Raw genomic sequence first — 17333 nt, 5'->3', positions numbered from 1 at the left:
AAGAAATCTCTTGGTGCCTGCCACATTGACCACCGCCAGTGGGCTGATATCGCCTCAAACCGTGCATCTTGGCGCCTCACAGTTTGGCGGGCAGCAACCTCCTTTGAAGAAGACCGCAGAGCCCACCTCACTGACAAAAGACAAAGGAGGAAAAACCCAACACCCAACCCCAACCAACCAATTTTCCCCTGCAACCGCTGCAACCGTGTCTGCCTGTCCCGCATCGGACTTGTCAGCCACAATCGAGCCTGCAGCTGACGTGGACTTTTACCCCCTCCATAAATCTTCGTCCCCGAAGCCAAGCCAAAGAAAATGTTATTCATTGTCAACCTGCCTTCAATTATAATGGATACAACCACTGAGAATTGTCAAAGAATACAAACATAACTGTAAATGTAAATCATAACTTCCACAGCGCAGTCCAGCATTTTGGCTCAGCTCTGTTTGGACACACAAAGATTTATTTTTTGCAATAAATACATTAATTAATTGGATGATATAAACAAGGGAAGCTACATCTTACCCAGTTCCAATGGCCTCACTCATTCCTGGGCTACTTATCCAACTGGTCTCATCCACAACAGTCCGAGCATGGGGCAATCTCCCAACATCCTTTACTGTCAGCATGAGGTGGCGAGAAGACTTGAGAATTTTTACAGCTTCATCATGGGGAATATTGAGAAAACTCCTTCCATTCACCTCTATAATCTGGTCTCCAACCTAATGAAGAAAAGTTGCATGGTGACTTAGACTTATATAACTTACTGACTGCTGGAATTCACCACAAAAGCACCACAATAATTTACACACTTTCCTCAATGATTTTGTCTAGTGCAGGATGACAGATGTCAAAAATGGTTGGTCCTTTCAACTACATTCATATACAGTAAAACCTCGTTAGAACGCGGTAGTTGGGGTCCAGGATTTCATACCGAGTCGCGGAACAGATGATTCAGGAAGAAGGAAAACAGAAGACTGTGACTCAAACCCTATAATAAGACCTTTAAGACCTTTAAACTCCACATCTTAACATACACATCTTGTAAATGAGTCATATGAGACCATTTTTGAGTTTGTGGCTGTTAGCCACTGTTAGCCTGGCATCCTCAAATCAACATTTGGGGTCCACAGACACCCACACTATAAGCGATTCCACGGATTAACGAATCGTGTTCTAACGAAGTTTCACTGTATCTCAAGGTATAGTGGCTTAGGGCCTCATTTACACCAAGTCCTACTATGAACTTTGAGCAGAAAGATCTGTTTCACTCTCTTTGAATCACTGCTTGGTGACATGATCATGTGTCTTAGATCAAATTCAACCACATAAATTTCAGACTGATTGTCAGAGTACATACATGACATCACATGCAACCCTGAGATTCCTTTTTCCTGCAGCTGCAGCAGAATTAGCACCAATTGGTAGTGCAAAAAAAAACAGTATAGTGTAAACATGTAAACAACTAAGTAATGTAAACAAATAATTCACTGAATCTTTCTGCCAAATGTTATAAATTCCTAAAACCTTTAAAAGGGTTTCAGAAGTTAACAAGAAAACAGGCTAAATGCTGCAAAGTACAATGTTTGTTACAAGAACAAGAAACCAGTCTAGATATGTCCACTCACCCATCAGGATTTGAGGCACATGTCACAATCAATTCTTTATGGTGAAAGTAAATATTTCTCACAAAGTTTAGTTTTCAGAGTGTAGTGTGCATGCAGGAGGAGCACAGAAAGTGGCCTTATATGCAGAGAGCAGTTGCACATTGGGAGCAGTGCAGGAAGCAGCATGGCGCAGTGAGTGGTCGAACGAGGAGGAGCGAAGTGAGAGTGAGGAGGAAGGTGGCAATAAATTCAGTTCCTTACCGGGGCTCAGGCCTAGTCGGTTCGAGTAGCGAGTTGGAAGAGGTGGCGACCAGAGCTCGGGCAGTGTTCGGAGGAGGAGCGAAGTGAGGGACAGGCTTAATTGTTCAAGGGCCAATAAAAGGAGGGTAAGGCAAAAGAGCGGCAAGCGATGAGTGGCCCAGTGAGTGAGTGGCCTGGTGAAGGAGTGGGGCATCAAGGCTTTTGGCTTTAGAGGCTTCAGCGAGCAAAGGCTGAGCATATCTGGATTAAGGTAAGATATATAATCTTTCTGGTTTTTTTTCTCTTTGTAAGGTAAGGGGGTGAGAGAAGGGATCAGTGTGAGAGCAGTTTGCTGTTCTCAGTGTCAGATGTGGGAGGTCCTGGAGTCTTCTAACCTCCCTGACATCCACGTCTGCGCCAGATGTGCTGAGCTGTAGCGTCTCAGGGACTGTGTTAGGGAACTGGAGCTACAGCTCGATGACCTCGCACTGGTCAGGGAGAGTGAGGCCGCCATAGATAGGAGCTTTAGCCAGGTGGTCTCACCAGGGCCACAGGAGAAGAATCAGTGGGTTAGTTAGGAGAGGGAAAGGAAAGAGACAGGAAAAAGAGAGGGCCCCTGTGACTGAAGCCCTCAAAAAAAGGTACTCCTCCTCGAGTACTGTTGGGGGGGGGGGGAAACTGGACAGTCAGGCTGGGGAAAGCATCAGTGGCTGTACCTCTGGCGCAAGGTCTGCGTCTGTAGCCCAGAAGGGTTGGGAAAGGAAGAGGATGGCAATAGTTATAGGGGATTCGATGGTCAGGAGGACTGATAGAGGATTCTGTGGATACGATAAAGAAAAACAGATGGTGGTTTGCCTCCCTGGTACCTGGGTCCGGGATGTAACTTCTCACATCCAAGACATCCTGGGGGGGGGGGGGGGCAGGTAATGAGCCAGAGGTCGTGGTACATCTTGGTACCAACGACATCGGGAGGAAGGTTGAAGTGGTCATAAAAATGAATATAGGGAGTTACGTAGCGAGTTAAAAAGGACCACAAAGTGGGTAATCTCTGGATTACTTCCTGTGCCACGCAATAGTGAGGGCATGAATAGTATCAGGTGAAGGATGAATGCGTGGCTAAAGGAGTGGAGTAAGGGGCAGGGATTTGAGTTTTTGGATCACTGGGATCTTTTTGCGGGGGGGGGGGGGTGGTGGGACCTGTACTGAATGGATGGGTTGCATCTGAATGCCAGAGGGACCAGGATCCTGGTGGGGGATTTGCTAGGGCTACTAAGGGGGCTTTAAACTAGTATGGTTGGGTGAAGGGGTCCATATAAAGGAGAACAGCAAAGAGAAGGTTTGTCCTCAAATAGAGAAGGCTTATAGACAAAGATTGATGGGTGGAAAGACAGGTGATCGAGAAGGAAAATGATCAGAGCAGAGATGGAGGGGAGATGATGGTAATAAATAATAGAGTTGGCCATAAAGATAGGGGCAAACGGAAAGATGTGGGAAATCTCTGAAATGAATTTATTTAATGCTAGGAGTATTGTAAGGAAGGTGGATGAGCTGAAGGTGTGGATAGACACTTGGCAGTATGACGTGGTGGCGATTAGTGAGACGTGGTTGTAGGAAGGATGTGACTGGCAGCTAAATATTCTGGGATTTCACTGCTTTAGGTGTGATAGAATTGGAGGGGTAAGAGGGGGTGGTGTAGCATTGCTTGTCAAGGAAAATATCACAGCGATGCTGATGCAAGATAGATTGGTGAGCTTGTCAAGGGAGGCGGTATGGGTGGAATTAAAAATGGAAAAAGAGAAGTTACAATTATAGGGGTATATTATAGACCACCTGGTGGGGTGCGAAAAATAGAGGAGCAAATGTGTAAGGAAATAGCAGAGATTTGTAAAAAAAAAAAATATAGGGAAGTGTTAGTGGGAGAATTTTAATTTTCCTAATATAGATTGAGAAACACATTCTGTGAATTTGTAAAATGAGTGCAGGATAGGTTTTTGCACCAATACGTTGAGGTACCCATATGGAATGTGGATCTATTGTTGGGCAATGAGATAGGGCAGGTGACTGATGTGTGTGTTGGGGAGCACTTCAGATCCAATGATCATGGTACCATTAGTTTCATTATAATTATGGAAAGGGATAGGTCAGGACCAAAGATTAAGGTTTTTTAGTGGGGAAAAACCAGATTTTAAGAAATGAAAGGAGATTTTCAAGGAGTGGTTTGGGCTGATTTGTTTTATGGGAAGGAGGTAGAGGAGAATTGGAGGGCATTTGAATGTGAGATTTTAAGGGTGCAGAATCTTTATGTTCCTGTTTGGATAAAAGGCAGAGCCAAAGTTCGAGAGAGCCGTAGTTTTCAAGGAAGATTAGAAAGTTGGTTCGATTAAAAGGAAGGCCTAGATTAAATATAAGAAACAAGGTATAAACAAGGTGCTTGGAAAATACATGGACTGTAAAAAAAAAACTTAAGAAAGAAATTAGGAAAGCAAAAAGAAGGTACAAGGTGGCTATAGCGAACAGTAAATCTGAAGGGTTTTAACAAATATGTAAATAGCAAAACGAGAGTGAAGGACAAAATTGGTCCCTTAGAGAATCAATAGCGGACAACTGTGTGCGAAGCTGAATGAGATGGGAGAGATAATGAACAAGTTCTTCTCTTTGGTATTCACTAGGGAAAAGGATACGGAATCATGTATGATAAGAGAAGCAAAAGGAGTGATTATGGAAATTGTAGGGATTAGGAAAGAGAGGGTGTTGGAACTTTTGAAGCATATAAAGGTGGGTAAGTCTCTGTGTCCCATTGGGTTTTTCCCCAGGACCTTGAGGGAAGTCAGGGAGGAAATAACAGAGGTTCTAACAGTAATTTTTCAACAGTTACTGGAAGAGGAATGGTGCCGCAGGATTGGCTTGTCACAAATGTGGCTCCTCAGTTTAAAAAAGGCTCCAGGTGTAGCCCAGCAATTATAGACCAGTAAGTTTGACATCGGTGGTCGGTAAACTAATGGAACGTATCTTAGAGATAATATGTATAAGTAACTAGAGGGGCAGGGACTGATCAGGGACACCCAATGTGGGTTTGTGTGCGGGGAAGGTCACATAGAAACATAGAAACATAGAAGATAGGAGCAGGAGTAGGTCATTCGACCCTTCGAGCCTGCTCCGCCATTCAACGAGATCATGGCTGATCTTAAAGTTCAGTACCCCGTCCCCGCCTTCTCTCCGTAACCTTTAATACCCTTATACTGAAGAAATATATCTAATTCCCTCTTAAATATATTTAATGAACCTGCCTCTACTGCCCTCTGTGGCAATGAATTCCACAGATTTACCACCCTCTGGGTAAAGAAATTCCTCCTCATCTCGATCCTAAATGGTTTGCCTATTATCCTCAAACCATGGCCCCGGGTTCTGGATTTTCCCATCATTGGAAACATCCCATCTGCATCCATTCTGTCCAGTCCTGCCAGAATTTTAAAGGTCTCTATGAGATCCCCTCTCAATCTTCTAAACTCCAGCGAGTACAATCCCAATTTGCGCAATCTTTCCTCGTAAGTCATTCCTGCCATTCCAGGTATTAGCCTGGTGAATCGCCTCTGCACTCCCTCCATTGCAAGAACATCCTTCCTTAGATAAGGTGGCCAAAACTGCACACAATACTCCAGGTGTGGTCTCACCAAGGCCCTGTACAGCTGATGATGAATTTTTTTGAGGAGGTGACGAGGAAGCTCGATGAGGGTAGAGCAGTAGATGTCGTCTATATGGATTTCAGTAAGGCCTTCAATACAGTTCCACATGAAAGGTTGGTAAGGAAGGTTCAGGCACTAGGTATTAATGTTGAGATAGTCAGATGTTTCAACGGTGGCTAAAAGATAGATGCCAGAGAATCATGGTGTCTCTCAGGATGGAGGCCGATGATGAGTAGTGTGTCTCAGGGATCAGTGATTATGGATCAGTCCCTTATTGCTTGACATTTACGTTAATGATTTGGATGATTGGTTGGTAAATTGGGTTAGTAAATATATGGATGATACAAAAATAGGGAGAGTTGTGGATAGTGAAGATGGTTTTCAGGAACTGCAAAAGAATTTGGACTGCTTGGAAGAGTGGGCTGAAAGGTGGCAGATGGAGTTTAATGTGGATAAGTGTGAAGTGCTTCATTTTGGGAAGAATAATCAATATAGGACATATGCAGTGAAGGGGAGGGAATTGAGGAACGCAGAGGAACAGAGATCTTGGAATAACGGTTCATCGTTCTTTGAAAGTGGAATCTCACGTAGATAGGGTGGTGAAGAAGGCTTTTGGTATGCTGGCCTTTAAAAATCAAAGCATAGTATATAGGAGTTGGCAAGTGATGTTGAGACTGTTCAAGGCATTGGTGATGCCAAATGTGGAATTCTGTGTGCAATTCTTGTCCCCAAATTATAGGAAGGATATCAATAAGGTGGAGAGGGTGCAGAAAAGATTTACTAAGATGTTGTCTGGATTGCAGTATCGAGAATACAAAGAAAGATTGAGTAGAATCCCCCATCAACCTTCTACGCTCCAATGAATAGAGGTATTTAAAATTATGAGGGGGATGGATAGAGTAAATGTGAATAGGCTCTTTCCCTTGAGGGTAGGTGAGATTAGATCAAGGGGTCATGAGTTAAGGGTTAGGGGGTAAAAGTTTAGAACAGGGGTGTCAAACTCAAATTCACGGAGGGCCAAAATTAAAAACTTGGACTAAGTCGAGGGCTGAACTAAATATTTATTGAAAATTTTCAACAACATCTGCATGTTTTCTCTTCTTTCAACATATGTAATGTTAAACTTTTTCTTATTAAAATAAATGTTTAATAATAGTTTTGGATAAACTCTTTCATTGTCATTGTCATTGGCCCATTTCCTTTAGCGTTCTGAAACCGTGCACATGACGAGTCAATGAGGGATGATTAAAGCAGTGGTCTTCAAACTTTTTCTTTCCACCCACAGACCACCTTAAGCAATCCCTTACTAATCACAGAGCACCAATGGCACAGGGACGCAAGTGGAAAGGAAAAGGTTGAGAACTGTTGTATTGTGGTAACTCCACATCTGATTAGGTTAATTGTTAGGCAAGTGGTCAGAGAAGGACCACCCCCCCCACCCAATGAAAGGCTTAAATTACAGGAACAAAATAAGCTTCCGTCTCACTGCTCCCAATCTTACACACAGTCCTGATGTGGAATGTGGGGTTGCAGCTCCACGTTCACCCGAGTTCAGGTGCTGTCTGAGTGGAGTTTGTACGCTCTCCCCTTGTCTTGGACCAACAGGTCGTATGCCTGACGAAGGCACCCGAACCCCCCATTGAAATGCCGGCGTCCGGGGCGGTGGAGGAATTGGCTGAGAAGAGCGCGTTGCTCCCACCCACCTCCCATGGTTGGAGAGGGATTAAACTGCGATCTCACGGCGCCGGGCTCGTCTCCAACAAAAAAGGAGCGGGAGGCAGGGTCCGCCGCACACGGAGCGAGGGGGAAGGCATCGCCAAAGAGACGTTCAGTCCAGCGTCGCTGCTGAAGCGCAGATCCAGCGAGGATGGTCCCCAACTCCAGCCGCGTCTGTGTGTCCGGGAGCCGGGCGGGCTGAGTGCGGCACTCCGATCCACAGGATTCAGGACTCTGAGATCCCTCCACACCTCCGGCGTCTTCATTTTCACCTTCAGTGTGCATGCGCTATACTGGCGCGGCAGCCAGCGGGCCAACTCTAATATATATTTAATATGATCTTGCGGGTCAAATATATTGGCCCGCGGGCCAGAGTTTGACATGTGTGGTTTAGAAGTAACATGAGATGGAGCTTCTTCACTCAGAGAGTGGTGGCTGAGTGGATGACCTTCCAGAAGAGGTGGTTGCAGCAATGTCAATTTTGTCATTTAAGAAAAAGTTGGATAGGTGCATGGATGTGAGGGATTGGAGGGTTATGTGCAGGGTGCAGGTAAGTGGGACTAGAGGAGATCACTTAAATTGGTACAAACTAGAAGAGTCGAGATGCCCTGTTTCTGTATTGTAATTGTTATATGGTTATATATGTTATCAGATCATGCTCCTGGTCTTCTACTTTACAAATGTGATGTAGAACATCGGCAGACTGCAGAAATACAAACAACCCAATAGGAAGCCCTTTGAACTTACCTATTATTCAGAGGGCTGAGATCCTGGGCCTAGGCTGCTGATCCACAACCATGGTGATTTCACTCACCATACCCATTCATCCTCACCACATTAACCATCTTCCCTATGTCATCTGAATATAATGGACTGTGAGTTCGGGGGAAGTGACACCTGATCACTGTTGATGAAGTTATAGGGTTATAGAACATAGTAACAGTTCCTTCTGCCCACCAAGTCCATGCTGGCATTAACCTGTGGTGAGGGACGTGTTGTAGCACAGACACACTCCTGCATCACTGACTCGTGTGCAGCTTAGCTTTGGAGGTTGTGTCTTGAGCTATACAGTTTATTCTCAGAGTCAGGCACCCAGGGCCCTACAGGAGATGATGGACTCTCCAACACAGTTAGTCTGGTCTTCCACAAAAGAGGAGTTGTTTGGAAGGATAAGAGTCTAGTTTCAATGTTGTGGTAACTTAGCAACACCTGAAATCCTTCAAAACCACTTTGCCTCAGAAAAGAATGCACTTCGATTGTTATGATTTTAGAGCTGATCCTACTTACCACAGAAGATGAAATCAGCAAATAGAAGGTTTGATAAAAGAAACTGCTGCAGTAATGCTGATGTACCATCACTGGTCATCAGGGAAGCTACATTCCAAGTGTAGCAAATCATCGGTGCTGCTCTATTAATAATAGAGACTACCTGCTGAGTCTCCGGGGACAGAGTATTTAATGATATTTTAATGCGATAATTGTTTTACTGTAAATACAACAAAGTGAAGATGATTCAAAGTTAGATTCAAGCCACTAATCATTGAAACTAACATAAAAAAAAGGTGCCTCTCCACTTTTTGTTTTTCAGGTTCTTTGAAGGACCAACAAGTTTTTAAACTGTAACTTTGCAATGTTCAGCTTCAGGATCTGTCCAATTTGCTACAACAGTCACTCATGAAACAGTAGATAAATGAAATCTAAGTTCTCATTCCACAGATAATCTGTTGAGTGCTTCTTGCAATCCTGTCTGTATGGCACAAAATAGCAGAGGCTTTACTTTGCAGTCTGACATCTAATTTTCAAATAAGACATTACAGCATGGTCATATTTGCAAACTTGGGAAAATGTAAAGATGGTGCAATCCCTCTATTGGTAAACCAAGTTACTCCACCAACGTGCCAAGGAGAGCATTCATCACCTCATTCACAGTAACACCTGGAATAGAATAGAGTCCTTCAGCAACTCAAAGAACACCAATGAGTTTTTCACCCATGACCCATCCTCCATATCAATGCTCCAAAACAAACCCAGTATTTAAAAAAAACCAATATTTTATATTGGGACAAATGATTCAAATTCTTCATTAATCGAGTCATTGGGTATTGCTCCACACTCATAGGCATTTCCTCTGGAAAATGTGGCACATAGAACAAAGTACCTTCAAGCCAGTGACTTCTGCTACTGATCCCTGGTCCACACCTGTGATGTAGATTCCCAGGGCATACTCAGCACCACCTCGGACTATCAAGCCCAAAGACTTGCCATCTTCAAGGACAAGGTTTACCTGCAAAATCACCATAGAGAAAGAGCAATCACTAGTGAAGCTGAGCTACAAGGACCATAACAAAAATGATAAAAAGGGCTGTGAAGAGTACTTGGGCAGCACAGAAACAGTAAATCTACAAGGGTAGCTGGGAGCAAAGAAGTTTTTTTTAATCAGGCGACTGGATCCATCCAGTTGCAAAGCAGAGTGCTAAGCGATAGGTGTGATCAGTTAATTGGTTGGATAGAATAACGTTCATTTATCAGTGAGCATGAGATTATGGCTATTTATTCAATTAAAGAGACAGAAACCTCTTTTAATGAAACAGACGACACTGGAAGAAGTCTTTAAAAAGAGTTCATTCTGATGCAATCTTTGAGCTGTAATGTGCATTTACTCTGTTTAAAATGTCTGCAATATCTGAGCCAGTTTTATTTTAAAATATAAAAACATGCTTGTGATATTATAGTGGTTTACAGTCTTTATTCATCTAAATTTATTTAACACCCCACTCCCCCTGTTTCGTGCAACTTGGAAACATCACATTTGCCTAAAGGGACCACCTTTTTAAAATGATTCCGAACAACGGCAGGTGTCCGGACCCGATGATTCCAGATAAAAGGTTAGGCACCTGTATCTCTCTTTTTGCATGTAGTTCATCCAATTAGTGATGCTGTCTGAGCTGTTCATACAGTACCCTTGACTTATAACCTTACAAGTCTCCCCATGACCAGCTGAATAGTTCAGGGTCCATTTGGTTCTGGATTGTCACTGTACAGATGGAAACCACCTCTGCTGACACCACCTTCCCAGCTGCTTGGAGCCCCTTAGCTGTTTCATTAGCCAATAGCCTCAGCTTCTGAGTTGACAAACCAACTCTTTGGATGCCTTTCTTGTACTGTCGAAGGGCAACAGAATCATAAAGACTTATTCCATCTTAGAGATAGCTCTCTTTGTCCTGACCCCAGTTACCTCTGGCCAATCAGGGTATTGGTATAGCTTCTGTACATTTTGTACAGAGAGAAGCACATATCCCATAACAGGACTTCATCCAATTAGTAGTCAGCCATGAATACATCTTACGTTAAAAAATAAAATGTCTCATTGTATATAGTAAAAGTTTTACATCGATGTTCTCCTGGCTTTGGTATGGTTACATAACTGCAGGCACCATTTAATGAAAGATGCCATGTTATCCCCTACTGTCCTCCACATGTTTATATCCTTACTTTCACTTGGTCTGTAATCTGTTTTGTCTTAAAATCCAATCTATCACTTCCTGTCTGGGGTAGAGTGTGCGTCTTGAGGGGACTCTTCCATTGGATTGGTCAGAATATGGAAATAGATTCAACAGCTATAAACATTCATCTTATCAATATTTAAGTAAGATATCATGCTGTCGCCAAAAATTCCTCCTTTTAGTCATGACTCCAGCATTCAGTTGAAGTGTCAAGGTGACTAAAGGTCATCACTATAAAAGTTTTCATGTTGCAGTTGTGCCTTGTTTCTTTCTCAGTCTGTATTAATAAAAGTCTTCAGGTTTTAGGTGGGCTGGTTTCCTTCAGTCAGTTCAGTGTAGCCAGTGAGGCTGTCCTTCAAGCTTTTACTGCAATCAGCATTATTAGCAGACCTGGAACGGCTCTTTCCACTGAGTTCCCAATTTCTTCCAATCCCAATTCTTTACGAGGACGTAATACTCAGGTTTGGCATTAGGATATTCACTGTGACAGAGTATATAGAAATGTTTTTGGGAGATAAATTGGGAAAAGTTTGTTAGAGTAGATCACATGCAAACACTTTAAAACAGATCTGATTTGAAATACTGGAGACATAGTGGCTTCTCACACCTTTTTGCAAGAGCTTTGAAGAGTGTTCAAGAGATATCACTAATGGATTATTGTTTACCAAGGCAACAGATGAAAGAGCAGGCTGGAATCACTGCTGCCTGAAAGGAGAATTTGCTGTTGTAAGAGGGTCATGTGGTTTTGCAAGCAGAGAGAGTCAAACAGGCTTTCTTTCAGTCTCATTGTGGGAGGGAGAGAGAGAGAGAGAAGCAGAGATCACTTGACAGTGTCAGCCAGCAGAAAGAAGTAGTGGGACTGGAACAGGACAAGCTGGCAAGCCCGACTTGAAGACGGCCTGGTCAAAGCCCTTGTGGTTCATGCAAAAGGAGAGGGCTGGCTGTCGAATGTTTCACTTGGAATAAGAGAAACAAAAAGGAACTCTGTGGTGACCCGAAATAAAGAGGTTATCATATCATCTGGAGAACCCTGATGGAGCAAGTTTCGTCAGCAAGACACTGAGGTGACTGATGGAAGTATGAAGTACATCAGTTGTGGATGTCCTGAAAACTGACAAGAACCTTCCTGAGCAGTAACTATTAACCTTTCAAGCACCAAAGCCTGGTGAACTTTATAAATGTTAAATTCAGTGCACAGTATATGAATTGTCTGCAACCAGTGAACTTGGAAGAATGTGAAGTGAGATTGGACTGTGAACTGAAGAACTTTTTTGAACTTACACACACACACATGCGCTAAGAATTAGAAGGAGGTTAAGTTAGGTTAAGTTAATAATAGATAAGTTAAAGTTTGATTGTTTTGATGTTTAAAGATAATTAAAAGCAACCTTTGTTTAAGTAACCAATTGTCTTGGTGAATATCTATTGCTGCTGGGTCCTCTGGGCTCGTAACATCGCCCCTTCAATTTGGTTAGATCGCCCTTCTTTAGGTAGGCTTGATGTACCATGGATACACCACTCGAAAAAGTCCTAAACAGATTAACCCAAATATTTGCTCATGTCATCGTCTAATAATAATAAATCCATCCATCAATACTGGCAGTGTACAGGCTTTTGCTCCCCAAGGCATCTGTATCTCTACCGCAGATACCCCAGAATTAACCTGCTTAAACAATACTAGAGGTCGCACTTGTTAGTCAACTTCAGCCCGGTTTCTTTAGTCAATTGTGCCAGCTTAGTTTTTTAATATTCTATTTGCACATTCCACTATTCCTGCAGTCTAGTTTTGATGGGAGTAGTGGAAAAACTACACAATCCCCAATTCCTTGCATAATTCTTCATTCATCTCAGACCCATTATCTGCATCCAGTCCCTCAGGCAGTCTATAGCAGGGAATTATTTCCCTTAACAAAATTTTAAAATAATAGACAAGGTAATAAAACAAAATCTTAACCAACAGTCAAAGTATTGTCTTAACAGTTAGAGCAATATTGTCAAAAGTTAAAGTGCTAACAGTCAAAGCAGTGTCACGTTAACAATCAAAACAGTATAATCTTAACCCTCACAGGATTATCATTGGTGTTTGGGTTAGCTTTAATCCACTAAAACATGCTCTATCATCAGGCAATATTTACAGCAATGAACTCACAATCATTTAGTGAAATCTGATTATAAACAAGAAAGATTATAAACATGAAAAATGGCTTCATGGCAAGAGGTACATCCTGCTGGCATACTGTCTCTTTACGGACATTGGATGATTGGCACAGAGCATTTCTTTGTCTTTTTTTGTCTGCTTCACTTAAATATGGATGCCACCATGCTTGCTCTGCAGTGAGGTTTTTTTCAGTAATATTTATCATTCCTTCCTTGCCAATATGGGCACCATTGTGCACATAATCAAGTAAGATATCAGGTTCTGTACACGTTTGGCTGGCCGGCATGATCCATAACTGAGTATGGGGATGTGGGGTGCAACCCCTCTATTACCATTGTTGATTTCTCAGTGGTAGAGATGGCCCTCTATTGTAAATCCACGTGCTACATGTCTGACAAATCCGGTCTGTTGACCGATTGTAAAGCAGTTAGTTTATTTTCCTGCACCCCCCCCCCCCGAAAAAAAAACAGGACCTTCCTCTCAGGGTTCCCTGTCATTTACAGGCAAAACAATGAAGCCTGAATGAAGTAAAAAAAATCTAAGTACTGAAAAAATGGAAGGCTCTGTGTAGAGCTTTATCTGTTCATTTTTACACCCTGCCTTGTTTCTATTTCAGCTAATTATTCCATAGTTGGACTGCATCTCTGCTGTATTCTAACAATATCCCTTAATTCTCATTTTGGGTCTAGTAGTCAGTGTTAATTTTTTTCTTCAAATCTTTATTTATCTCACTGCCCCATTTGTCTAGAAATGTGTGGCTTGCCTTGTTTATTTACCTTAGTATCGTGTCTATTGCTAAGGTGCTGCATATCAATTGGAAATATTCAGACATTCCTTGTTAATTCTCTGTTTAATTATTTATTGATTGCATTACCATGATGTTGAGATGATTGAGTTTAATGTCCTCAACTTAAAGAGAATTGAAGTGTTTAACAGAAACAAGGCTGGTTTATAAATGAATAATCTGAAAAAGTAGCCGTAGATATCTACCCTGCAGCAGGCATTTTGAAACACTTTTCTCAACACTGTTATGTCACACATGGATGGGTCCATGTGAACCACTTCTTCATTTTTTATTTGGGGTAGTGTAGGTTGAGGAAAACTAAGTTTCTTCCTGAAAAGCCCTAAAAAAAAAAATTAAACCTCACCACTTTAAAGCATCTGTCCGGGTTACTCTTGTAGCAGTCTGGCCCGGCCCATTACACAAGGGGTCGAATCGCCACAGCACACAGCCTACATACAATGGCGCAGAGACAGCCTCATCACTGAGAAGCGCCAGGGTTAAAGGGCAGACTGTGGGAGCAAACGCTGCTCTTGAGACTGTGCGCTGACATCATTCCCGTGAGCTAGCGTGGTGGGTGGGAATTTCGCAGCACTGCTTTTGTAGCAGTCTGTTTGAATAAATTGCTGGTTCACTCAGCTCGGTGATGGCGTGTTCCCTTCTTTTCACAGTGCCACCGTATCGTGCGCACTACACTCTGCTGACATTGCTTTTTTAAATTAAAAAGAGCTCCAAAGTAGTTAATCTTCTGGAACCAATAAATGTCAACTATTTTAAAGGGAAAAGAAACTATAGCCCAAGAGAAAAACTGATAGCAATGGTGTTTCCTTTCTAACATGTTTAATCAAAGTATGAAAGTTTCAGAAGCAAAGAATATTGGGTACTTGATAAATCAATTTGGTTTATAATGCTAAAAAAAATGTTTCTGCAGGTATTTAAAGATCTGCTAATAACTGGCTTGTTTTGGTTCACAAGTTCACATCATGTTTTATCTTTCAATTGTTTCAAGTAGAACATTTAATGTGGGATCAGCGCTTGAAAATCTGCAAGCACTGGCACTTAATGGAGAATGCATTCAGTCAGTCACAAAGGGATAGTAGTGAAAAAAACTCTCTCGAAGGTGGGGATGTGGACAAGAGAGTGTAAAGTGAACTCTACAGATTACTGAGCAAGGTCGAGGTTGATATGCCAGACATGTAATTGGGATCCCAATGTTTCCTCCACTGTGGTTCGCATGATCTCTCCAGGTCTTATTTTAAAAAAAATTCTACCACTTCTTGTGGGCCTCCTCTTTCCACTCATTAATTTAGTTTTTACATTTATTTGATGCATCTTTTTTTTTAAATTTCCACATTAGTTGTTCTTTAGTATTGTTTGACCAGTTTAAATTAGTCTTAAACAATGATGCAGTTTTTTTTCTGGTAAGCATTGCATTAAATTAAGGTGAAGGCTGGTGTTAAATGTCTGATCTGCAGAATAAGTCTGGTGTGTCATCAACAAAAGTGCTTGAAGGCGGGAGGTAAACTTTTTCAAGTTTCTTTTTTCCAAAATGAGCAACAATTCTCCATCAAAGTGAAGTCTGAAACCTTTTTTTTACCTTAACTAATGAGACATAGGACTGGTGACTGTGGCTGCTAGGGTACATATGGAGGTGGTCTTGCCCACAATAAATCTTTTGATTCCTCATTCTCATCATTCTGCAAGAATAGGGCCACCCTGCCTGATATTGGGTCCCCGGCACTTTCTTCTTTCACCTTCTGTTTGTAGGTCATTTGGCATCTGATTTCTTTCTTCTCACATTCAGCCTGCAGGACTTGGTCTTTTGGTCCACCCTTCTTTGTACATTACACTATCCTTCTAGACTCTCACTTATTTTCTTCCAGTTTATTTCTTTATATCTTTGCCATTCTTGTGTATATTTTCTCCATTTCTTTGCTGCATCCTTTTTCCACACTTATTAGCTCCCTATGATCGCATTGATTCTATATCGCAAGTTCCTCCCTTTCTTTCTGTTCCCTTTCTTTTCTCTCGTTTATTTTTCCACATTTTAGCTGCAGTTTTTTCCTCACTGTCTCTGCTATAGTACTCATGCTCCATGTTCCTCCTCCTGCTGGCCATGCTTCATGTGTTAGGGTCACACCTAACATTCATAAATTCTTTTCATCTCCTGAGTGCCTTCACCAGAGAACCTTTTTAACTCTATCCAATACTCAGAATCTACTATTTAACATTTAAATTTACCCAGCCAGCTCTTTTCTGGCCTCCTGCTCAATTCTTACTCTTTTAACTGAGTTGCGCAACTCATTGTCCAATTTAAATTGCCACTATTTACCAGATCCTCATTCCCTTATCTCTTTCTGCTTTTTCAATCTTATACAGACCACATTTCTCCTGACCGGCTCTGCCCAGTCTATTTGTTAATTCTGTCAACAGCTGTCAAAATTCTTTACCATACTTTGGATCTCATTTATCCATAGTCTGCTCATTTCCCTAGCCTGCTCTCCAAATTAATTAAGTAACAGTGCCTTTTACCCAGGCTAACAGATCTATGGGAATAACAAGTCAAAAAGTCACTTTTTTTTTAAAAGTCTCTGGTTATTTTCTGGATCTTGGCAGGGAACCAGATCCACCTCAAATGGAGGGACCACAGTGTTCCTAGGAATCAGCAATGGAGACTGGGCTCAAGGGTACCGGAGGTGCACTTCAACTCCACCCAAAGTTCTGGTTTCCTTGTGGCCTCTTACTTCATTCGTGGCAATCATCCCAGCAAGATCCTTGTCAACTACGCCCATGTTAAAGTTTGCCCAAGCTGCAAACTTATCTGTGAATAAAGAACATAGCAGAGAACGACAGAACCGATTTTAAAATACAAAGTTTTAATTCTTCAATAGTAACACCAGTGGGAGAAAGGAGCACTCATAAAGAGTCCTTGACTCTTCATTGGTGCTTTGTTCTTTCTCAAAGTTCGTACAGAAATGGTAAATATTATCACTACCTACATATGATTTCACGTGTTCTAAATGATTAGAAATTGATTGGAAACAGCTTTCATATTTGTTCATGGAATTAGAATGTCTTGTAGTTACATTGATGGTGACTCCCAAAATCTTTAATTACTTAGCTTCACTCACTTATTCTAACCCATCACAGTTAATGTCCCTTAAAGATGTGGAATGTTGCTCTTTCTTGATAAGAAAACCATTACAATTGATTTATTTAATACCATTTCTGGGGAATTGAAGATGTAATCTCTTCTTTAGAAAACAACATTTTAGGTTCATCTATACTTACAATCTCATAATCTTTAGCAATAAGAGTTGGTCACATAGAATGCTAAAACTCCCAGAATTCTTTACAATGTCACAAAATAATGCTTAATTACCCACAGATCTTTACATAATGAACCCTTTAATGTCCTAAGCATAGATAAAATTCAAATGATGAGCTCAAACAATCTTATTGGCTACAAGCCAGCACTTCAAATAATGACAGTATCTCAGTACAGTTGAAGGTAATCATGTATAAACACAAAGTATAGTTTAGGGGTTCACTCAGCCCTTAATGAGGCCATGACAAAATTGTTTAATAGCTCCCCATTCTTATCTATTGGTCACCATTCACCCTTCTTGCCTATTAAGTAGTTACTG

The 17333-nt window shown here is 41.7% G+C and overlaps 1 protein-coding gene across 3 annotated transcripts in view; it reads right to left on the bottom strand.

Annotated features, from left to right (window-relative positions):
- whrna (whirlin a) overlaps positions 1–17333 on the bottom strand; it is a 119648-nt gene that overhangs the window by 59629 nt on the left and 42686 nt on the right. For all 3 annotated transcript variants that reach the window (XM_069890163.1, XM_069890173.1, XM_069890177.1), the window contains 2 exons: positions 9403–9528; positions 524–720 (listed from right to left, as the gene is read on the bottom strand). In XM_069890163.1, coding sequence (XP_069746264.1) covers positions 524–720; positions 9403–9528 — 323 coding nt within the window. The remainder of the gene's footprint in view (positions 1–523; positions 721–9402; positions 9529–17333) is intronic.

The sequence above is a fragment of the Narcine bancroftii genome, chromosome 1 (assembly GCF_036971445.1).
Source record: "Narcine bancroftii isolate sNarBan1 chromosome 1, sNarBan1.hap1, whole genome shotgun sequence".
Taxonomy (NCBI): Eukaryota; Metazoa; Chordata; class Chondrichthyes; order Torpediniformes; family Narcinidae; genus Narcine; species Narcine bancroftii.
Note: the sequence above shows the minus strand (reverse complement) of the source record. Positions and strands in the feature narration are given on the sequence as shown.